The 24,488-nt window shown below is 32.7% G+C and overlaps 1 protein-coding gene across 2 annotated transcripts in view; it reads left to right on the top strand.

Moving 5' to 3' along the window:
- Positions 1-24,488, top strand: part of acvr2ab (activin A receptor type 2Ab) — a 65,453-nt gene that overhangs the window by 23,154 nt on the left and 17,811 nt on the right. The window contains exons 3-5 of one of the 2 annotated variants that reach the window (XM_058051972.1): positions 2,930-3,063; positions 4,617-4,771; positions 19,722-19,745. In XM_058051972.1, coding sequence (XP_057907955.1) covers positions 2,930-3,063; positions 4,617-4,771; positions 19,722-19,745 — 313 coding nt within the window. The remainder of the gene's footprint in view (positions 1-2,929; positions 3,064-4,616; positions 4,772-19,721; positions 19,746-24,488) is intronic. The other variant, XM_058051973.1, reaches the window with a different exon arrangement.

Raw genomic sequence — 24,488 nt, 5'->3', positions numbered from 1 at the left:
AATATTTTATTATTTTTAAAATATTTAAATATAAATATAAAATAATAAATAATAATAGCAGATTGCATGACAATTTTACAGATGCAATAATACCAGGTGGACTGTTACGTGTAAAATATATAGTCTGTTTGCTTCAGCCTACTCCTTTTCGGCTTGTGATCAGATGTAAATAATGTTGTATTTTTTAGAGTTGTATTTTGATTGGTGTGGGAGATGCACTGTGGTGTTTCGTGTATTTGTCCAAATAAATATATATATATATATATATATATATATATATATATATATAAAAAAGAAAAAAAGTCCACCTCCGAATGGCTCAAGAAATATGAAATGAAAACTTTGGAGTGGCCTTGTCAAAGTCCTGCATTTTGTCCTCACTTACTTTGTCATTAATGAATGTTTAAATTTGTTTGATGAGCTAAAAAATTTAAGTGGCAATTTTTTTTCCCCCCCCGAGTATGCCTCAAGCTTTCCACGCAAGACCTCGCGCAAACTTAGTGATGACTTCAGGCTAAAGTTAGAGTGAAGCAAACATGCATTAAAAAAAAAAATCAGGAAGGGTGCAAACACTTTTTTGCACTATTTTATATTCTGCACAACGTGTTTCAGTACATCATTTAGAAAAAATACAATGGCCTTAATTGTCGAACAAATAAAATAAAGGTTTTGATACCTTATTAAACACTTGGCTGGCACCCACACAGTACTGAAGCCATCTGACGTTTCTGTTGAGATTGTTTTCGTGTGTTTTTTTTTTTTTGTCCGATCGTTATTTAAGCGCACCATGCTAGGGCGCCACTGACATACCCTGGTGTCTTTTTATGGCCCAGAAGCTAGCTTAATCAATTTGAGCACCAATGTAATCAATGTAAAACTCTCTTTTCAGTTTATATTCATGTACTCCCTATCCCACTTTGTATGACACGGGAGCCATAAAAAACATAAATGTAAAAAAAAAAAAAAATCAATAATGTTCAAGAATAAAAACAAAATATTACTAGAATAAAGTCATAATTGAGGAATTTTTTGAAATGTTTTTTTTTTAAAAAGATGAAATGTTAAAAACTACAATTTTAAAATATTTTTTGCCAAGTTGTAACATGACAAACAAAGAAATTGCAATTAAAAAAATACATTGAGTTAAAGTTATAGTATTGCAATAATAGAGTCAAAATATTATCAGAATAAGATTACAGGAAAAAATGTATGAGAAGAAAAACACAAAAGAGGGCATCCTGGACTGGTGGCCAGCCAATCACAGGGCACATATAGACAAACAACCATTCACACTCACATTCATACCTATGGACAATTTGGAGTCGCTAATTAACCTAGCATGTTTTTGGAATGTGGGAGGAAACTGGAGTACCCGGAGAAAATAAATGAGAAAATAAATAAAACTAATTGATTTAAGAGATATGTTCTATAGCTCTCAGTAATAGCCAGGTAACAAAATAACATTCAATTTATTAATATGATTTTTTTTAGGTTTATTTTTGGAAATTAAAATTGAGGGGTATAGTGACAAAAAAAGGCCTACATGCCCACACTAAAAGTATTAAAACCAACAAATTTGATTGTAACTTGTTGTTTTTAGTGTATTTTATAGCTGATTTAATACATGGGTCAAAACCGACCCGTTAACATAAGAGATGATACCAGAAACGAAACATAACTGAAGAAACTTTGTCAACAAAATAATTTCAAAATAAAATCCTCAGAGATGCTATACCACGTGTGGACATGCTATTGTTAATGCTGACGTTAATTTTACATGGCATAAAATACAGGAGTTGTGTTTTTCCACCATTTCTACACAATATATTAGGGTGCATCAAAAAAACACAATTATTGAATTTTTATATGTCTGGGTACTAAAAGTGTTCCAATATATGTAGAAACAACACATACAAAATATTTTTCCAATACATTATTATTATTATTATTATTTAGGGGTGCCACCATACATCTGTTTTTGTGGAATAAAGTGGTGAACAGTTCAATGGTCGCCATGAATTGTTATTTAAATATGTTACTATTGTATAATAAAACAATAAAATACAGTGTTTAAACTTTATATGTATGTCAAATATCCATCAGTGGTACATAAAATTCAGAGTAAGGCCGTGTGAACATGTCCCATTTACTGCCATTCATTTTGTCAATGGGAAAAATGAATGGAGAATATTGAAATTTGAATTCTGAGAAATACCCAATATGCCCAAAGGAAAAAAAAATACTTTAATAACCCTAGAAAAATGATGTTGTATAGAAGTTCATTGTACTCAACATTTCCAGGTCAACTTTTTAGAAATTGCACATTTTCCGAAATTTTGCAAAAGTTTATGTGTGACGTGGCACCCCTAAATCTTAATGGATTTCCTCAAAAGACATTTTTATGTTCATTAGAAAAAAAATAAAATGTCAGCCAAATTGATATTATTCATTCATTCATTCATTCATTTTCTACCGCTTTTCCTCACAAGGGTCGCGGGGGGTGCTGGAACCTATCCCAGCTGTCTTCGGGCGAGAGGCAGGGTACACCCTGGACTGGTCGCCAGCCAATCACAGGGCACATATTGACAAACAACCATTCACACTCACATTCATACCTATGGACAATTTGGAGTCGCTAATTAACCTAGCATGTTTTTGGAATGTGGGAGGAAAACCCACGCATGCACGGGGAGAACATGCAAACTCCACACAGAGATGGCCGAGGGTGGGAATTGAACCCTGGTCTCCTAGCTGTGAGGTCAGACCGCCGTGCCGCCCAAATTGATATTATGAAATTTAAATATCCCATTCAAATTTGATGCACCCTAATATATATATATATATATATGCAACAATAATTAACAACAAAGGTTTTGTCACTCCGTCACTAACGTTTCATTTTCATTTTCCTTCCTGTTCCGCTCTGCAGCAACGAGTGCGTGGAGAGGAAGGAGAATCCCGATGTTTTCTTCTGCTGCTGTGAAGGCAACATGTGCAACGAACGCTTCCTGTACGCACCTGATACTCCCCCACAGAGCGACACGCACCAGTCTACCGCCTACAGTATGTACTGTCAAACAGCAAACACACACACACATGCACACACACACATGCATGGTATGGCGAATATGCTAATGCACTGTACATAGTTGAGGGTCATTTGTACGCCAGCAAATACGAACAGGCTCTGTTGAATATTTAGCTAGTTATGCAACATTTCTTTCGCAAAGCAAACATTCATTTAATGAACCGGCTGTCCGTCCAAAGAGTGAAATTGTGTCCAATTGTGTCCGTATATCGGACAACCTTAGTGGTGAAGTTGGTTTCAAACTAGCTAATTCTGCAGAACAAACCCTTTTGACAAAGATTGTGAAAAGAAAGAATGATGCATAGTATGGTGCAAAACCGTGCAGCAGTATCAGTATATTATTAAAATGAATCAATTCAGAGACTTAATTTATTCTAAAATTATGCTTGTGCATCTCAGTCGAAGCAAAGCGAATTAGCAGTATCTCTGTAATGTGGAGGTACTTCAAATTCACAGTATTAAAAAAATATTTTTTGCTGATATAGTTCATCTTCAAACAGCTAAAATAATGCATAAGTCTAAAAATGTTTACACTGTACATTGTTCATATTTGATGTCTATCTATTTATTCTCCACATTTATTATTTATTATTTATTATTCATGATTAATTTTATTTTTTATTTATTATTCATGATTTATTATTTATTATTCATGATTTAATTTTTAATTTTTAATTTTTAATTTTTAATTTTTAATTTTTAATTTTTAATTTTTAATTTTTAATTTTTAATTTTTAATTTTTAATTTTTAATTTTCATTCATTCATTCATTTTCTACCGCTTTTTCCTCACGAGGGTCGCGGGGGGTGCTGGAGCCTATCCCAGCTGTCTTCGGGCGAGAGGCGGGGTACACCCTGGACTGGTGGCCAGCCAGCCAATCACAGGGCACATATAGACAAACAACCATTCACACTCACATTCATACCTATGGACAATTTGGAGTCGCTAATTAACCTAGCATGTTTTTGGAATGTGGGAGGAAACCGGAGTACCCGGAGCAAACCCACGCATGCACGGGGAGAACATGCAAACTCCACACAGAGATGTGCCGAGGGTGGGAATTGAACCCTGGTCTCCTAGTTGTGAGGTCTACGCTAACCACTTGACCACCGTGCAGTCATGATGTGCTAAAAATAACCAATGAAATTAAAATTTTTCACCACCTTACCATATATACCGCACAGCCCTAAGTCAGGTAAAAAAAAAAAAATGTTGCGGCTTTTCTTCATTGCTGTCATTGCTTTGACCACTGAGGTCTGATAAGCCCGTCCCACCCTTCACTGGGTGGGTACGCAGGGCCAGCAGGCGCCACCCTGAAGCTCCTACAGGGGTCAGACACAGTTCAGAGCACTGTTATTTTTGGCTGGGGGGATTATGTGATGTCACAAGATGGATTTGCTCGTACCTGCTGTGCGGATGCGTTCATGTTCATGCATTTGTATGAAGCAAGTTGCGACCGAGATCCGATAAAGACTCATGAAGATTTCACGTTGTTGTTGTTTTTTTTGTTGTTTTTTTTTCATTGCAGCCACATCCAACCCATTTTCCCAGAAGCCTCAGCTCTTCAGTACTCTGCTTTACTCCCTGGTTCCTATCATCGGATTGGCCGCCGTTGTGCTCTTCTCCTTCTGGATGTGGAGGCACCACAAGTTGGCTTATCCTGCAGCCCTGGTTCCGACACACGTAAGGAAACATAATGCATGCACATACAGTAAACCTCGGATATATCGGATTCAATTGTTCCCAATTGGTTTTGTCCGATATAAGCGAAATAAGCGTTATATGCGTATACCGGAAAATGTCCGTTTTACGCATATATCGGATTTATATCCGGTATATGCGTAAATCGGATTTTATCCGTTATAAAAAGGCACTTCCTTGATTTTGAGCCTTGATTCTTCCTTCATTTTGTCTTGTAATTATGACTTCTTTACATTATTACATTAGTATACATTTTTCCTAAATTACATGAAATTTTCCTAAAAATTTCAACTTTATTTGTTGTTGTGTTTCTCAAAATATTACCACTACAAAAACTTATTTTTTTGTCAGAATGTCAGCTTCATGCGACTTAAAAATGACATTATTTTCCCCATAGAATATGACTATTTCCCTTAATATTATGTCATTATTTTAGTAAAATTACATTATTTTTTCCATCTCTGCAGAAAATCCGATATATGCAATGAATTTTTATTGGAAATATTACAGAAAAATTCTTTTTTATTTGTCCGTTGTGAGCGAATTTCCGATATATCCGAGTCCGATATATCCGAGGTTTACTGTACTTGCGACCATCGTCATCGCTCATCCTCGGCACGCTTTCATTAGCATTCTATTTCACCTGATTATCCGTTGCCATCTTGCCTAAATGTTGCTGCTCGTGCAGGTAGTAGAACAGGGGTGGGCAAACTACGGCCCGGGGGCCACATCCGGTCCGCCAAGTGTTTGAATACGGCCCGCCCGTTCTTTCCAAAGTATTTCATTTAAAGTCAACATACAACCTGGCATCATGGCTTAAGCCGACATTTTCATGGTTTGGCGGTTTTATCAATTTTGTTATTTGATGCGGTCTGTTGTTTACAAAGTAAAAAAAGGGACACAAGCACATAATAATAATAATAATAATAATAACAATAATAATAATAATAAATTTATTCTTATTATTATAAATTTATAACACACTTTACATCAAATAAATGATCTCAAAGTGCACATATACCAGATTGCATTACACTTTTACAGATACAATAATTTCGTTATTTGATGCGGTCTGTTGTTTACTAAGTGCTCCTGAAAAAGGGACACAGGCACATAATAATAATAATAACAAATAATAATAATAACAAATAATAATAACAAATAATATAAAATAATACTAAATTTATTCTTCTTATTATAAATTTATAATGCACTTTACATAATACTGATAATAATAATAATAAAATAATAATATCAAATAATAAATAATATCAAATAATGATAAATGTATTCTTATTATTATAAATTTATAATGCACTTTACATCAAATAAATGATCTCAAAGTGCACATATAGCAGATTGCATGACACTTACAGATTTAATAATTTCGTTATGTGATGTGGTCTGTTATTTACAAAGTGCTCCTGAAAAAAGGGACACAAGCATATAATAATAATAATAATACAAATAATAATAATAACAAATAATAATAATAAAAAAAATTATTATTATAAATTTATAACACACTTTACATCAAATAAATGATCTCAAAGTGCACATAAAGCAGATTGCATGACACTTTTACAGATACAATAATTCCAGCTGGACTGTTACATATAAAATATCGAGTCTGGCCCCCCCAAATGTTAACAGTGTTAACATTTGTGAACAAGGACGAGGTGAAAGAAACGGAAAACCCTGCAGAGAAAGTCATACACATAAATCTCAATCTGCGTCACGGAGCGCACAACTATGGCATGTCCAAGGACCGCTGAACAAAGCGGCTGTAAGACCAGGAAAAAAAAAACACATTATTACTGCAGTATAAAGAACATAAATATGCAAAAAATTTTAACTTATTTAAGTGTGTCCAGTCAGAAAAATGCACTAATTAGTCACAAGAATGTAAATAGTCAATTAACTATTCAAGATTAAACAACTTACTCATTTTTTTATATTGTATAAGGGACACAGAATGTCATCTATGAAGGTTTTTTAGATGCTCAATTTATGTAACTGAATTTTTTTTCTGCGCTAAAAATGTATTTATTTTCAGCAAAATGCACGTGCATTTGAAAAATTACAAATTGCTAACAAAATTTTTATTCAGTTTATACACATTCACCGTCATAAAAAAAAAATCTATGAATTGTGTTTTTGAGTCTTTAACCTTCGTATGAGGCGTTCACGCACATTACGTTAATTTACGTTAATTTGAGCACCAATGTAATCACTCTGTTTTCACTTTATATTCATGTACTCCTTACCCCACTTTGGGGTCTCGGCCAGGGGTGTCCAAAGTATGACACGGGAGCCATAAAAAGCATAAATGTAAAAAAAAATGTCAATAATGTTCAAGAATAAAAACAAATTATTAGTAGAATAAAGTCATAATTGAGGAATTTTTTTAAATGTTTTTTTTTTGAAAAAGTTGAAATGTTAAAATTACAATTTTAAAATATTTTTTGCCAAGTTGTAACATGAGAAACAAACAAAGAAATTGCAATTAAAAATACATTGAGTTAAAGTAATAGTATTGCAATACTAGAGTCAAAATATTATCAGAATAAATACATATTACAGGAAAAAATGTATGAGAAGAAAAAACAAAAGAAGGCATCCTGGACTGGTCGCCAGCCAATCACAGGACACATATAGACAAACAACCATTCACACTCACATTCATACCTATGGACAATTTGGAGTCGCTAATTAGCCTAGCATGTTTTTGGAATGTGGGATGGCCGAGGGTGGAATTGAACTCGGGTCTCCGGCAAAAGAGTTGTGTAATGTCGTAAATAATGAATTATAGGAGTGTATAAGTGACTATAGGGGTGCTATTTCATGTCTAGAGAGCTCTAATAATGTTAAAAAAACACATTTAGGAGGTTCATTCACTCATTAATTTTCTAGCGCTTATCCTCACAAGGGTCGCGGGGGTGCTGGAGCCTATCCCAGCTGTATTTCGGGCGAGAGGCGGGGTACACCCTGGACTGGTGGCCAGCCAATCACAGGGCACATATAGACAAACAACCATTCACACTCACATTCATACCTATGGACAATTTGGAGTCGCTAATTAACCTAGCATGTTTTTGGAATGTGGGAGGAAACCGGAGTACCCGGAGAAAACCCACGCATGCACGGGGAGAACATGCAAACTCCACACAGAGATGGCCGAGGGTGGAATCGAACTCGGGTCTCCCCGCTACTTTTTTGTTGAAAAATGTAATTTTGCTGAAACTTATCTGTGTTCGTGCGCTAATGACTAAAGAACAGAAAAAAGTAGAAACCTTTTTTTTCTGATGGAAGTCTAATATTTAGTTTGGCAGGTACCATGTTTAATTAGCCCTAGAACACAATATTCTGTGTTTCTTGAATAATCAGTTAAAATCACCAAAATATGGCCGGGGGGGCCGAGAGGGATGTTTTTTGAAAAATGCGATGGAGTTAATGATAACAGTATTAGCTTTATATTATTTGCCACTGGCATTATATATAATATGAAAAATGTACCATTAATCCATATTCATCAGTATCAGTAGTATATTATATATACGTATATATACAGTAAACCTCGGATATATCGGATTCAATTGTTCCCACTGGTTTTGTCCGATATAAGCGAAATCCGTTTTATGCGTATACCGGAAAATGTCCGTTTTACGCATATATCGGATTTATATGCGGTATATGCGTGAATCAGATTTTATCCGTTATAAAAAGGCACTTCCTTGACTATGTTTCCAATGTACCTGGACGCGCAGGCAACGCTGCAAATGACGTCGTATAGCGGCCTGTCACGATTTGGCGAATCGGAGCGCCACGATGCGGCCATCCGATATATGCGAGGGAAATTTCATGGAAATGCATTGGAACGGGACTGGAGATTTTGTCCGAAATAGGCGAAATCCGTTATAAAAAATCCGATATATGCAATGAATTTTTATTGGAAATGCATTACAGAAAAATCGCTTCTTTTTTATCTGTCCGTTGTGAGCGAATTTCCGATATATCCGAGTCCGATATATCCGAGGTTTTCTGTATCTATATAAAACATACCCCGAGTTTAATTATAAAATATTAGCAAGATTGATTGTGATCTTTTTCTTGTTTAAATTTATTCCGGGTGCGTTCTTTCAGCGCATGCTCAGATATGAAAATTTATAAATTTTAATAAATTTCAAGACTGGACAGATGAAAAACTGACAATACGGAGTTATTCCAACAAGTGAAAGAAAAACTTGCTCACGTGATGTTGATGTTTACGTTTTTCTGGGCATGCCCTATTGACTATTCTGTTTGATTTTCACGGCGCATGTAGACAAGAGATTGGAATATTCCTTTCTATGGATACCATTGTTTCCATGACGAAAACTCGTCATGTAAACGTGGCTACTGTCGAGTGTCATGTGACATTTTGTAACATTTTTGTTTTTTTCCAATGTAAAAAAACGTGCCGCTGCTCAAAAAAGGTTGAAAAACACTAGTCTAGGGAGTACGTGTGACTGCACAGACTTTAGATAATTGCTTTCTAGTGTCTACAAAATGAACTTTAATTGTCTTATTTTACATAATACAGTAAACCTCGGATATATCGGACTCGGATATATCGGAAATTCGCTCACAACGGACAGATAAAAAAGAAGCGATTTTTCTGTAATGCATTTCCAATAAAAATTCATTGCATATATCGGATTTTTTATAACGGATTTCGCCTATTTCGGACAAATCTCCAGTCCCGTTCCAATGCATTTCCATTAAATTTCCCTCGCATATATCGGATGGCCGCATCGTGGCGCTCCGATTCGCCGAATCGTGACAGGCTTATAAATGCCTACCCCTTTTTGCAAGATATAATCATGTTCATGCCACTGTCTTGTTTTCCCCTGTTATTATTATCATTGTAATATTATTATTATTATCATTATTATTGTTATAATCTTTATCATTATAATCATCATTAATATTGCCATTTTCATCATTATAGTTAACAATTTTTGGATTTTTTAAAAAATTATTTAATTTTACAGACTTTTTTGCTTCTTGCAAGCTTGTACTTGTTTAACTCGGGAATACAACATTTGAACTATATTGAACAGAATAGTGGAAAAAGCATAATAGGTCTCCTTTAAGTATTATAATACAGTAAACCTCGGATATATCGGACTCGGATATATCGGAAATTCGCTCACAACGGACAGATAAAAAAGAAGCGATTTTTCTGTAATGCATTTCCAATAAAAATTCATTGCATATATCGGATTTTTTATAACGGATTTCGCCTATTTCGGACAAAATCTCCAGTCCCGTTCCAATGCATTTCCATTCAATTTCCCTCGCATATATCGGATGGCCGCATCGTGGCGCTCCGATTCGAATCCGAATCGTGACAGGCCGCTGTACGACGTCATTTGCAGCGTTTGCAGCGTTGCCTGCGCGTCCAGGTACATTGGAAACATAGTCAAGGAAGTGCCTTTTTATAACGGATAAAATCCGATTCACGCATATACCGGATATAAATCCGATATATGCGTAAAACGGACATTTTCCGGTATACGCATATAACGGATTTTGCTTATATCGGACAAAACCAATTGGGAAACAATTGAATCCGATATATCCGAGGTTTACTGTATAAAATATTAGCAAGATTAAATGTGATCTTTTTCCTGTTTAAATTTGTGCGTTCTTTCAGCGCATGCTCAGATATAAAAATTTATAAATTTTAATAAATTTCAAGACTGGACAGACGAAAAACTGACAATACGGAGTTATTCCAACAAGTGAAAGAAAAATTTGCTGAAGCCGGTATCACGTGATGTTGATGTGTATGTTTTTCTGGGCATGCCCTATTGACTATTCTGTTTGATTTTCACGCCGCATGTAGACAAGAGATTGGCATTGTTTCCCGAAAGGTCATTCGGAAAGAGAAAACTCGTCATGTAAAAACGTGGCTACTGTCGAGTGTCATGTGACATTTTGTAACATTTTTGTTTTTTTCCAATGTAAAAAAAACGTGCTTTAATTGTCTTATTTTACATGATAACACGCTTAAAATGAAAATAATTTAAATTACCAGAGCATAGTTCTGACTTACAATCTGTACCGACTCCTAACCGGTTTGTGACCCCCCCCCCCCCCCCCCCCCCTCTCACAAACATCGCCTCTATGATGCCCGCCTCGCTTGCCAACACGCTCCATAGCTGCTTAGTTGAACGTTTTCATGTAGCGTCATCGGGGACACGTTTTGTAATCTTTGCTGTACCGTTTTATTTTTATTTTGTTTGGAAGGCGGTTTAAACACGGGGGGGGGGGGTCTCTGCATTATTGATAATGCTTTATATTGGCAAACAAAACTAAACGCATAGACGCTCGCAGCACTACCTTGGAGAGCGCCGATGGATGGATAGATGGATGGATGGGTCGGTGGGTGGGTGGATGGAGCCCGTTGCGGGGGAGGCAGGGAAAAGAGACATGCAAGACTTTTTGTTGGCTTGAATCTGGTACGGCGCCGTAGCTGGGAAAACACTACCGCATTTAATGGCATGGAAAATACACCGCCGGTAGAAGCTTATGAAAGATCCTACCCGGAAACAGTTAAATAATACATCTCAACATCTCAAGCAAACAAACAACACTGAAAGAGGCATCGGGTTGCGTACACCAGGGGTGGGCAAACTTTTAACTTTTAACAAAATTGACGGGGGGGATTATGTAGTATTTTACACGTAACAGTCCATTTTTACACGTATATTTTTACACATATTTTACATGTAAAAGTGTCATGCAATCTGCTATATGTGCACTTTGAAATCATTTATTTGATGTAAAGTGTGTTTCTCAATGTATTATTATTATTATTATTGTTATTTTTATTAGAATTATTATTATTATTAGTTATAGTAATGTTATTATTATTATTTTGTTATAATAATAATATTACTACCATTATTATATTAATATTATTAACAACAATATTAATATAATAGTAGTATTATTATCATTATTGACAACATTATTATTATTATTATTTTTTTTATTAGAATTATTATTATTAGTTATAGTAATGTTATTATATTATTATTTTGTTATAATAATAATAATATTACTACCATTATTATATTAATATTATTAACAACAATATTCATATAATAGTAGTATTATTATCATTATTGACAACATTATTATTATTATTGTTATTGTTATTTTCATTAGAATTATTATTATTATTAGTTATAGTAATGTTATTATATTATTATTATTATTTTGTTATAATAATAATATTACTACCATTATTATATTAATATTATTAACAACGATATTAATATAATAGTAGTATTATCATTATTTGTATTACTATTATTGTGCTTGTGCTCCTTTTTCTAGGAGTATTTTGTAATATTACTACCATTATTATATTAATATTATTAACAACAATATTAATATAATAGTAGTATTATTGTCATTATTGACAACATTATTATTATTATTATTATTATTATTGTTATTTTTATTAGAATTATTATTATTAGTTATAGTAATGTTATTATATTATTATTATTATTTTGTTATAATAATAATATTACTACCATTATTATATTAATATTATTAACAACAATATTAATAATATTTGTATTACTATTATTGTGCTTGTGCTCCTTTTTCCAGGTGTATTTTGTAATATTACTACCATTATTATATTAATATTATTAACAACAATATTAATATAATAGTAGTATTATTATCATTATTGACAACATTATTATTATTATTATTATTATTGTTATTTTTATTAGAATTATTATTATTAGTTATAGTAATGTTATTATATTATTATTATTATTATTATTTTGTTATAATAATAATATTACTACCATTATTATATTAATATTATTAACAACAATATTAATAATATTTGTATTACTATTATTGTGCTTGTGCTCCTTTTTCCAGGAGTATTTTGTAATATTACTACCATTATTATATTAATATTATTAACAACAATATTAATATAATAGTAGTATTATTATCGTTATCGACAACATTATTATTATTATTATTATTATTATTATTATTATTATTATTATTATTATTATTATTATTATTATTATTATTATGTGCTTGTGTCCCTTTTTACAGGAGCATTTTGTAAACAACAGACCACATCAAATAACAAAATTGATAAAGCAGTTACCTCAACCATCAAAAAGTTGGCTCAAGCCACGATGCCAGGTTATATGTTGAGTTCAAATGAAATATTTGGAAAAAACAGGTGGGCCATATTGAAACACTTGGCGGGCCGGATGTGGCCCCCCGGGCCGTAGTTTGCCCACCCCTGGCGTAGACGGTGTACACACAATCTACCAGATTAAAATGAGGTCACGTCCATTTATGTAATAGTAATATGATATGACTGCATAATGAGCTTGTATGGTTTTCTGGAAGGAGATGGCGCAGTCATGGCGCACCGGTGCTTCTTGAGTTATTGATTGGACTTTTAAGAAGGTTACAAGACAGGAGGTGCTTTGCAATTAAACCCCAAAAAGAAGCCACGGTCTTGGCTTGTTTATTTATTTTCGTGAAAACGTTTATCATCGGTGGAGAGGCGATGAGCACCGGTCGCTATTTAAAAATACATGAAATTAAAAGTAGCTCCGTGCTTAACACGCGTTATCGATTCTTCCGTTTAATGCTTAAGCGTATATCCCTTTAAGTTGCTCTTGATGCTTGTCCAAAGACGTTGAACTAATTGAGGACGCACATTATGTACATACACCGTGTCGACACCCCCGGCAACCGTCAAAACAATGCATAGCTACCATGCTAAATGGGAGATACAGCACAAAAACACGAATCCTAAGCTACTTTTTAAAAAATATATTAACAGGGGACCAATTATGCAATTTTTTTGCCCCTTTGTATTGAGTTGTGGACTCTTAGAGCTGCCAGAATCTGCACCTATTCCTTGGAAAACGGTCTTTCAATTTATAAAGTCAGTTTATAAAGTCTTTGGAGAGCTAATACCATGCTAAATGGTATTAGCCACTTTAAAAAATGTATATTAACGGGGACCAATCATGCTTATTTTTCGCCCCTTTGTATTGAGTTGTGGACTCATAGAGCCGCCAGAATCTGCACCTATTCCTTGGAAAACGGTCTTTCAATTTATAAAGTCAGTTTATAAAGTCTTTGGCGAGCTAATACCATGCTAAATTGGAGATACAGCACAAAAACACGAATCCTAAGCCACTTTTTAAAAAAAAATATATTAACGGGGACCAATCATGCTAATTTTTTCGCCCCTTTGTATTGAGTTGTGGACTCATAGAGCTGCCAGGATCTGCACCTATTCCTTGGAAAACGGTCTTTCAATTTATAAAGTCAGTTTATAAAGTCTTTGGAGAGCTAATACCATGCTAAATGGTATTAGCCACTTTTTCAAAAATATATTAACGGGGACCAATTATGCTAATTTTTCGCCCCTTTGTATTGAGTTGTGGACTCGTAGCGCTGCCAGGATCTGCACCTATTCCTTGGAAAACGGTCTTTCAATTTATAAAGTCAGTTTAAAGTCAGTTTATAAAGTCTTTGGAGAGCTAATACCATGCTAAATTGGAGATACAGCACAAAAACAAGAATCATAAGCCACTTTTTAAAAATATATATATTAACAGGGACCAATTATGCTAATTTTTTGACCCTTTGTATTGAGTTGTGGACTCATAGAGCTGCCAGAATCTGCACCTATTCCTTGGATTTGTGCTTCCCGCCAAAACGGTCTTTCAATTTATTCCCGCCTTTGGGAACGCCTTTGGGAACGCCCACTCCTCTGCGATTGGTCACACGCCCAAAGTGCTTCCCTACTACTAACGAACCCCGCTTTCTAATATAGTGCATATAGGATTTGATAAAGTCTTTGGAGAGCTAATTTGGTGCGCTACTAGCAGCTCTTGATCTACCGGTTGGAGACCCCTCACTTAACCGTGAACGAACTCAGATTGGTAACGTAGGCACCCCACGGTGCAGTGGAACTCAGGAGCATCCGGACGTTGTGGGCTTGCCTCCAACCTCGCCTGCGTGAGGAGGAGCACTCATTGTCGGACACACTTTGTCAGAGGCACCATTGGTGCCATGGACGTCAGCGTAAACACACAGCATGTCCGATGCTAATGCACCTTTCCCAGCGACAGTACACCGTTTTTGGCTTCAACAACAGTTTGGCGGATAGTTCCCATTCATGTTCCCAAAAACGGATCACTTCCAAATGCGCAAACATCAGTGTCTGAAATTTCATAATTTAACATGAGAACATTCTAACTACATTTATATGTCAGAAAAGTATGACAAGTTTGAATATGGACTATTATTACTCAAAATGTCGTAAATGAAGCATTTTCAAGCATAAAAAAATGGCTAAATGTCGTAGCTCCGAAACACATCTTAGAGTGGTATTATGTCTATTAATAATAGATGTGTAAAGGTGACTGTACAGGGTGTTATTTCATACCGAGACGGCTCTAATAATATTAAAAAAACACATTTATAAGGTAGCAAATGTGTTTTCTACTACAAAAATAATTCCATTTATCAATAAGCCAGCATACTTTGTGGAAATTCAATGATCACAGCCGGGTCTGGAACCAATTAACCGCAATAAAGCACGATGTACTGCGAAAGTAATTGGAAGCAACTTCATTCCTGCAGCTTGACATGGGGGTTTGGGGGGGGGGGTGGTAATGGAAGATGACGGGGCTGGAGGATGTTAGCAAAACAGCCCCATCCAGTTTGGAATGCATCTGTAGCAGAATCATTGAATTAATGTTTGTTCATGGACCAGGGATGGATTTGTTATTCTTATATTGAGATAAAAAATACTATATATCACAGTATGTTTTTTTAGCATATACTTTTTTTTTACTTTCTTGAAACACACATTATATACAAGAAATATTCCCAAAATACAAAAACAGTTTGGAAGTTAATTCTTATAAAACTGGGTAACACTTTACATCAAGGTACACAAAAATTTTTAGCATTGCAATTTAGCAATTGCAATTTTTTTCTCATTAGAATACTTAAAAAATTGTGTCCTAGTACTTAAAAATATTGTGTCCTTATAGATAGACTTTCTTCTAAAATTGCAATTTTTTTCTCATTAGAATACTTAAAAATATTGTGTCCTTATACTTAAAAATATTGTGTCCTTATAGATAGACTTTCTTCTAAAATTGCAATTTTTTCTCATTAGAATACGTAAAAATATTGTGTCCTTATACTTAAAAATATTGTGTCCTTATAGATAGACTTTCTTCAAAAAATTTTATTTTTTTCTCATTAGAATACTTAAAAATATTGTGTCCTTATACTTAAAAATATTGTGTCCTCATAGATAGACTTTCTTCTAAAATTGCAATTCTTTTCTCATTAGAATACTTAAAAATATTTTTTCCTTATACTTAAAAATATTGTGTCCTTATAGATAGACTTTCTTCAAAAAATTTTATTTTTTTCTCATTAGAATACTTAAAAATATTGTGTCCTTATACTTAAAAATATTGTGTCCTTATAGATAGACTTTCTTCTAAAATTGCAATTTTTTTCTCATTGGAATACTTAAAAATATTTTTTCCTTATACTTAAAAATATTGTGTCCTTATAGATAGACTTTCTTCTAAAATTGCAATTTTTTTCTCATTAGAATACTTAAAAATATTGTGTCCTTATACTTAAAAATATTGTCTCCTTATAGATAGACTTTCTTCTAAAATTACAATTTTTTTCTCATTAGAATACTTAAAAATATTGTGTCCTTATACTTAAAAATATTGTGTCCTTATAGATAGACTTTCTTCTAAAATTGCAATTTTTTTCTCATTAGAATACGTAAAAATATTGTGTCCTTATACTTAAAAATATTGTGTCCTTATAGATAGACTTTCTTCAAAAATTGCATTTTTTTTCTCATTATAATACTTAAAAATATTGTGTCCTTATAGATAGACTTTCTTTTAAAATTGCAATTTTTTTTCTCATTAGAATACTTAAAAATATTGTGTCCTTATACTTAAAAATATTGTGTCCTTATGGATAGATAGACTTTCTTCTATCCATAAGGACACAATATTTTTAGCATTGCAATTTAGCAATTGAAATTTTTTTCTCATTACAATACTTAAAAATATTGTGTCTTTATACTTAAAAATATTGTGTCTTTATAGATAGACTTTCTTCTAAAATTACAATTTTTTGTCATTAGAATACTTAAAAATATTGTGTCTTTATACTTAAAAATATTGTGTCCTTATAGATGGACTTTCTTCTAAAATTGCAATTTTTTTCTAAGTAGTACACTTAAAAATATTGTGTCCTTATACTTAAAAATATTGTGTCCTTATAGATAGACTTTCTTCTAAAATTGCATTTTTTTTCTCATTAGAATACTTAAAAATATTGTGTACTTATACTTAAAAATAGTGTGTCCTTATAGATAGACTTTCTTCTAAAATTGCAATTTTTTTCTCATTAGAATACTTAAAAATATTGTGTCCTTATACTTAAAAATATTGTGTCCTTATAGATAGACTTTCTTCTAAAATTTCATTTTTTTTCTCATTATAATACTTAAAAATATTGTGTCCTTATAGACAAACTTTCTTCTAAAATTGCAATTTTTTTGTCATTAGAATACTTAAAAATATTGTGTCTTTATACTTAAAAATATTGTGTCCTTATAGATAGACTTTCTTCTAAAATTGCAATTTTTTTGTCATTAGAATACTTAAAAATATTGTGTCTTTATACTTAAAAATATTGTGTCCTTATAGATAGACTTTCTTCTAAAATTGCAATTTTTTTCTCATTAGAATACTTAAAAATATTGTGTCCTTATAAATAGATAGACTTTCTTCTATCCATAAGGACACAATATTTTTAGCATTGCAATTTAGCAATTGCAATTTTTTTCTCATTAGAATACTTAAAAATATTGTGTCCTTATAGATAGACTTTCTTCTAAAATTGCAATTTTTTTTTCTTATTAGAATACTTAAAAATATTGTGTCCTTATAGATAGACTTTCTTCTAAAATTGCAATTTTTTTCTCATTAGAATACTTAAAAATATTATGTCCTTATACTTAAAAATATTGTGTCCTTATAGATAGACTTTCTTCTAAAATTGCAATTTTTTTCTCATTAGAATACTTAAAAATATTGTGTCCTTATACTTAAAAATATTGTGTCCTTATGGATAGATAGACTTTCTTCTATCCATAAGGACACAATATTTTTAGCATTGCAATTTAGCAATTGAATTTTTTTTCTCATTAGAATACTTAAAAATATTGTGTCCTTATAGATAGACTTTCTTCTAAAATTGCAATTTTTTTCTCATTAGAATACTTAAAAATATTGTGTCCTTATACTTAAAAATATTGTGTCCTTATAGATAGACTTTCTTCTAAAATAGCAATTTTTTTCTCATTAGAATACTTGAAAATATTGTGTCCTTATACTTAAAAATATTGTGTCCTTATAGATAGACTTTCTTCTAAAATTGCAATTTTTTTCTCATTAGAATACTTAAAAATATTGTGTCCTTATACTTAAAAATATTGTGTCCTTATAGATAGACTTTCTTCTAAAATTGCATTTTTTTTCTCATTAGAATACTTAAAAATATTGTGTCCTTATACTTAAAAATATTGTCTCCTTATAGATAGACTTTCTTCTAAAATTGCAATTTTTTTCTCATTAGAATACTTAAAAATATTGTGTCTTTATACTTAAAAATATTGTGTCCTTATAGATGGACTTTCTTCTAAAATTGCAATTTTTTTCTCATTAGAATACTTAAAAATATTGTGTCCTTATAGATAGACTTTCTTCTAAAATTGCAATTTTTTTCTCATTAGAATACTTAAAAATATTGTGTCCTTATACTTAAAAATATTGTGTCCTTATACTTAAAAATATTGTGTCCTTATAGATAGACTCTCTTCTAAAATTGCAATTTTTTTCTCATTAGAATACTTAAAAATATTGTGTCCTTATACTTAAAAATATTGTGTCCTTATAGATAGACTTTCTTCTAAAATTGCATTTTTTTTCTCATTAGAATACTTAAAAATATTGTGTCCTTATACTTAAAAATATTGTCTCCTTATAGATAGAGTTTCTTCTAAAATTGCAATTTTTTTCTCATTAGAATACTTAAAAATATTGTGTCTTTATACTTAAAAATATTGTGTCCTTATAGATGGACTTTCTTCTAAAATTGCAATTTTTTTCTCATTAGAATACTTAAAAATATTGTGTCCTTATAGATAGACTTTCTTCTAAAATTGCAATTTTTTTCTCATTAGAATACTTAAAAATATTGTGTCCTTATACTTAAAAATATTGTGTCCTTATAGATAGACTCTCTTCTAAAATTGCAATTTTTTTCTCATTAGAATACTTAAAAATATTGTGTCCTTATACTTAAAAATATTGTGTCCTTATAGATAGATTGACTTTCTTCTATCTATAAGGACACAATATTTTTAAGTATTCTAATGAGAAAAAAATTGCAAACATTTTTTTGCAATTTTTTTTTCTAATGAGAAAAAAATTGCAATTATTCTTGTCGAGTCGAAGCACTCTCTTCCATTTCTGCTGTTGTTTTTCAACCTCTTTAAAACGCCGACCTTGTGGCGGTCAACGCGACCATGAGGAGAAAGTCCTCCCCATCACTTTGACGGACATCTTACTTGCTCGCGCAGCGTCAATTGAGGCCACATCAGTGGTCCCAGACATGACACAACGTTTGGTGTAAGAGGAGGGGAGGAAGCGGTCCTTCCGTCATTGACTCATTCTCTCTCTTTTTTCCATTTTCTGGATAAAATTACCAATAATTTCTGTGTTTGCTTCTTATGTTCTTTTTCATGAAGCACCCCTTTCACATTATGGTGGAGGTAAGAGAAGTTCAATTGCAGTTGAAGCATTAATTTCTCCCCCTTTTTTGGGTTCAATATGAATTCTCCACCTTTTTGGACCCCGGCTGTTATGATTATATGATTATTATCACTTTTTCACAGCGTTGTTTTCTTAATGCACAATTTTTTTTTTTAAATTTTTTTGGTGTTTGTCGTTTTTTTTTACTTTGCTGCCTGCATTTATTGCACGCATGAACATGTTTTGTGTGTCGTGCATGGTGGAAAGTGGCGACTTCACACCCCCAAATGCTGCCCCCCCCCCCAAACCCCACTTTTCCGTGTGAATGTCCACATGTGATGTTTATGTACTGTATTGTGTGTGTAATGTTTACAGAACGGTATCAGCGAGAGGTGCAATTTCCCACAACAACACAAGGGTGTAGAATAACTAAAAATGTTTGTGTTTTTCTGTTCTGGAAGATGTTTCAATGTGGTTTGAATCTGGTTTGTGAATTTGTCACAAACCACTAACATGTTTTTTTCCAAATACACTCCTGATCAAACTTGGAAAATTGCAAGAATTTACATTTTTCACCGAGGTTCTAAGTAGAACTTGGAATTGCAAAAAGAAGGAATCAAACCGGGATAGTAGAAGAGTGATTATTCCCAATTTTACAAAAATAAAGGTAGTTGCAAGGCCATGTTTAACCTTCCTCTTGTGTTAGCGTCGGCACCGTCCCGTTTTTACATTTTAATGCATAAAAAAAAAAATCACATAACATTTGGTTATTGCATCAAGGCTTTTTGACTTTGTCAGGAAACTCGATTTCAACAAAATAAAAACAAAAAAATTTTTTTTTACTGCATTTTAAAATGGTCTGGTTGAAATTATGACCGCTGTATTGTTAGAGTCGGTTTTCGACCCGGTTATAATAATAATATGACTATAAAGCAGGGGTCTCAAACTCAATTTACTTGGGGGCCACTGGAGATCAGGTCTGGGTGAGACTGGGCCGCATCAGTTTTTCCAAAAAAAAAAAAAAAAAACGCATTCATTAAAAACAAAAAAAATTTAAAAAACTTCTCTTTGGTTCCAATTTTCTACAAGAATATCTTACTTTTTATTTTTCTACACAAAATAAGATGAAAAAAAAATAAACAAATCAAGAATAAAGAAAATCAATCAATCAGTAATAAATAAATAAATATAATAATAATAATAATAATAAAACGGCAAATAATAAAAACTTCATAAACCACATATAGTTTTTGGGTAGACAAATTATTTTTTCCAGATTAAAATGAACAAAGCATTATTAGAGCCCTGTAGACATGACAAAACACGACTATAGTCACATTTATACTCTTTTTATTTACAACATATTGCGCAACTGCAGGGTCTTGAGACACATGCTAACTCGCAAACTAGAGAGCTAGCGACCTAAACGGTAGCCTTCAAGTTATTTCCTTTCAACTTAAATAGCCAAAAACTTACCACTTCCACACGGACAGGGAGGATAACTATTAACAGTTATTTAATCTTTAACATGAACATTAATCAAACGTAATAATTTTTTCTGGGTACATGATACCATACAGCATCCATATCAAACATTAAACTTTCATATCAATTCAGGGGCCTCAAAGTAGTGTCCTGTGGTCCACATTTGGCCCGCGAGCCGCATGTTTGAGACCACTGTTTTAAATCTGTCACTAAAAAGACAATTTTTCCTCATAATATTCTCATGAAATTACAATTTTTTCTCATTCTTTTCCCTCAATATTTAGTATTTATTCTTCTTTATTTTTGAAAAATTACTGCTGATTTTGTTCCTTTCTTTTTTTTCCATTTTTTTTTGTTAAATTATATTTTTAGAATGTTCAGCGGGCCGCAAATGCCCCCTAGGCTGCACTTTGGACACCACTTTGGACACCCCTGATCGAAAATCGAAAGAAAGCCACATTTATACTCTTTTTATTTACAAAATATTGCGCAACCGCAGGGTCTTGAGACGCATGCTAACTCGCAAACTAGAGAGCTAGCGACCTAAACGGTAGCCTTCAAGTTATTTCCTTTCAACTTAAATAGCCAAAAACGTACCACTTCCACACGTATAGGGAGGATAACTATTAACAGTTATTTAACCTTTAACATGAACATTAATCAAACGTAATAATTTTTTCTGAGTACATGATACCATACAGCATCCATATCAAACATTAAACTTTCATATCAAGGCGGGGGCCTCAAAGTAGTGTCCTGCGGGCCACATTTGGCCCGCGGGCCGCGTGTTTGTGACCCGTTAACATAAGAGATGATACCAGAAAGCTAAGACAAGAGGAAGGTTAAATCCGTCAACTGTGTTCTCCCCACTTGCCCCTCCCGTGAGTGTGTGACGGAACAAGCTAATATTAGGCTGTAACTGGATTAGTGCATACGAGATGGATGATGGCTGGAAGGATCGGCGTGAAGCAGCAGATTCTCCACGCCCGCTTCCTGCGGTGTGCTGACTAAGTGTAATGCGCCTCCGCTGGAGGCAGTGGCGCCGTGCGAGCTGACGGGGGAGGGGAGGATCTGGTGACTCCTGAGGGAGCTCTGACCGCTGGGCAGGGACACAAAGGGTCTTAGCGTTACCTGTTAGCATTAGCATGTAGGCAAGGGGGTTGATCACTGAGATGACGTTTAAGAAGTTTAAGTTGGTTCCCAGAAGGGTTGAGGGCAGGGGTGTCCAAATACCAAGGGGGCCACAGCGCAAAATGAAAGGATGCACTTTGATATTTTGTAAAGCAACACGTGGATATTATCATTATTATTATTATTATTATTATTACTATTATTACTATTATTATTATTATTATTTGTATTTCAGAAAAAAAAACTGCATCTCGGCTTTGTGATTTCAGTGAAATTCCACTAAAATGACTAAATGATTAATGACTATTATAATATATAATTATAATTATTATATAATTATATTATTATAATATAATGATTATAATAATTATTATAATTATAATAAGTTATAAGTCATAATAATAGTGGTTATAATAATTATATTATTAATTATATTATTAATACATATTAATAATTATATTAATATTTTTAATATAATTATTAATATTTATTAATCGCTTATTAGTTAATCATTAATTATTATTTATATTAATGATCATATTAATAATTAAATTATTATATTTATATATAATTATATTTATAATATATAATTATTAATAATTATAGTCAATTAATTATATATTATATTAATTGCATCAATAATTTGTACTATGATTATTATGTATTAATGAATTATTAATTAATAATTATTAGTTATATTAATAACTATATTAATAATAATAATAATAATGTTTATATATATGATTATTATAATTATATTAGTAATTTTTACTATAATTATTAATATTAATTAATTAATTATTAATTAATCATCATTAATATAATTATTAATATAATTATTATAATCGCTATTATTATGACTTATAACTTATTAAAAATCCTTATTCTTGTCAAATTCTATAGTGTTCTATCCTTAATCCCATTAATCCTTGTTGGATTAAACTTAATATTAATCTTAATATTTTAACTTTATCCTTGTGGAATTACAGCTATTTCTGCTTTTTTTTCTCTTTGTAATTATGGCTATTCTCCTAGTACTTTATTCTCGTAATATTACAATATCCCTTTTTCTCCATCATGGTTCATATTTTGAGTATTCGCCCTTTTGCTGACTTTTTACTTTTTCTTTTTTACATTACATTATAGGACGAGCTTGGCTCTTTAAGAAGAAGTGCATTGTGGGAAGTTGAGTGTTGTATTTCTGTGCTTAAGCACGCGATGGCTCTGTCTTCTGTCTGTACCGCCCATTGTCTTTTGCGTCTCAATTGGCCCGTAGACCATCGCCAATCCATCTCCTTCATACCGTTTCCTGTTGTCGTCATCGCCATCGTTAGCAAGCTAGCTAAACGTGTGAGCTGCTTGCCAGGTGCCAATGAACAATAGAAGAAGACGCCATAACTTACCACTTCCACACGGATAGGGAGGATAACTATCAACAGTTATTTAACCTTTAACATGAACATTAATCAAACGTAGTAATTTTTGGCCCGCGGGCCACGTGTTTGAGACCCCTGTTTTAAATCCATGTCACTAAAAGGACATTTTTTCCTCATAATATTCTCATGAAATTACGACTTTTTTCTCATTCTTTTCCCTCAATATTTAGTTTTTATCATTTTTTTTATTTTTGAAAAATTACTGATTTCTCCACTTTTGTTCCTTTCTTTTTTTTCCCAATTTTTTTTTTTTGTTAAATTATATTTTTAGAATGTTCAGCGGGCCACAAATGCCCCCTAGGCTGCACTTTGGACACCACTTAGGACACCCCTGATCGAAAATCGAAAGAAAGCCACATTTATACTCTTTTTATTTACAACATATTGCGCAACTGCAGGGTCTTGAGACACATGCTAACTCGCAAACTAGAGAGCTAGCGACCTAAACGGTAGCCTTCAAGTTATTTCCTTTCAACTTAAATAGCCAAAAATTACCACTTCCACGCGGATAGGGAGGATAACTATTAACAGTTATTTAACCTTTAACATGAACATTAATCAAACGTAATATTTTTTTCTGGGTACATGATACCATACAGCATCCATATCAAACATTAAACTTTCATATCAATTCAGGGGCCTCAAAGTAGTGTCCTGCGGTCCACATTTGGCCCGCGGGCCGCATGTTTGAGACCACTGTTTTAAATCTGT

Source organism: Doryrhamphus excisus, chromosome 16 (assembly GCF_030265055.1).
Source record: "Doryrhamphus excisus isolate RoL2022-K1 chromosome 16, RoL_Dexc_1.0, whole genome shotgun sequence".
NCBI lineage: Eukaryota > Metazoa > Chordata > Actinopteri > Syngnathiformes > Syngnathidae > Doryrhamphus > Doryrhamphus excisus.
The sequence above is the reverse complement of the archived record's forward strand: the minus strand, read 5'-3'. Positions and strand labels throughout refer to the sequence as shown.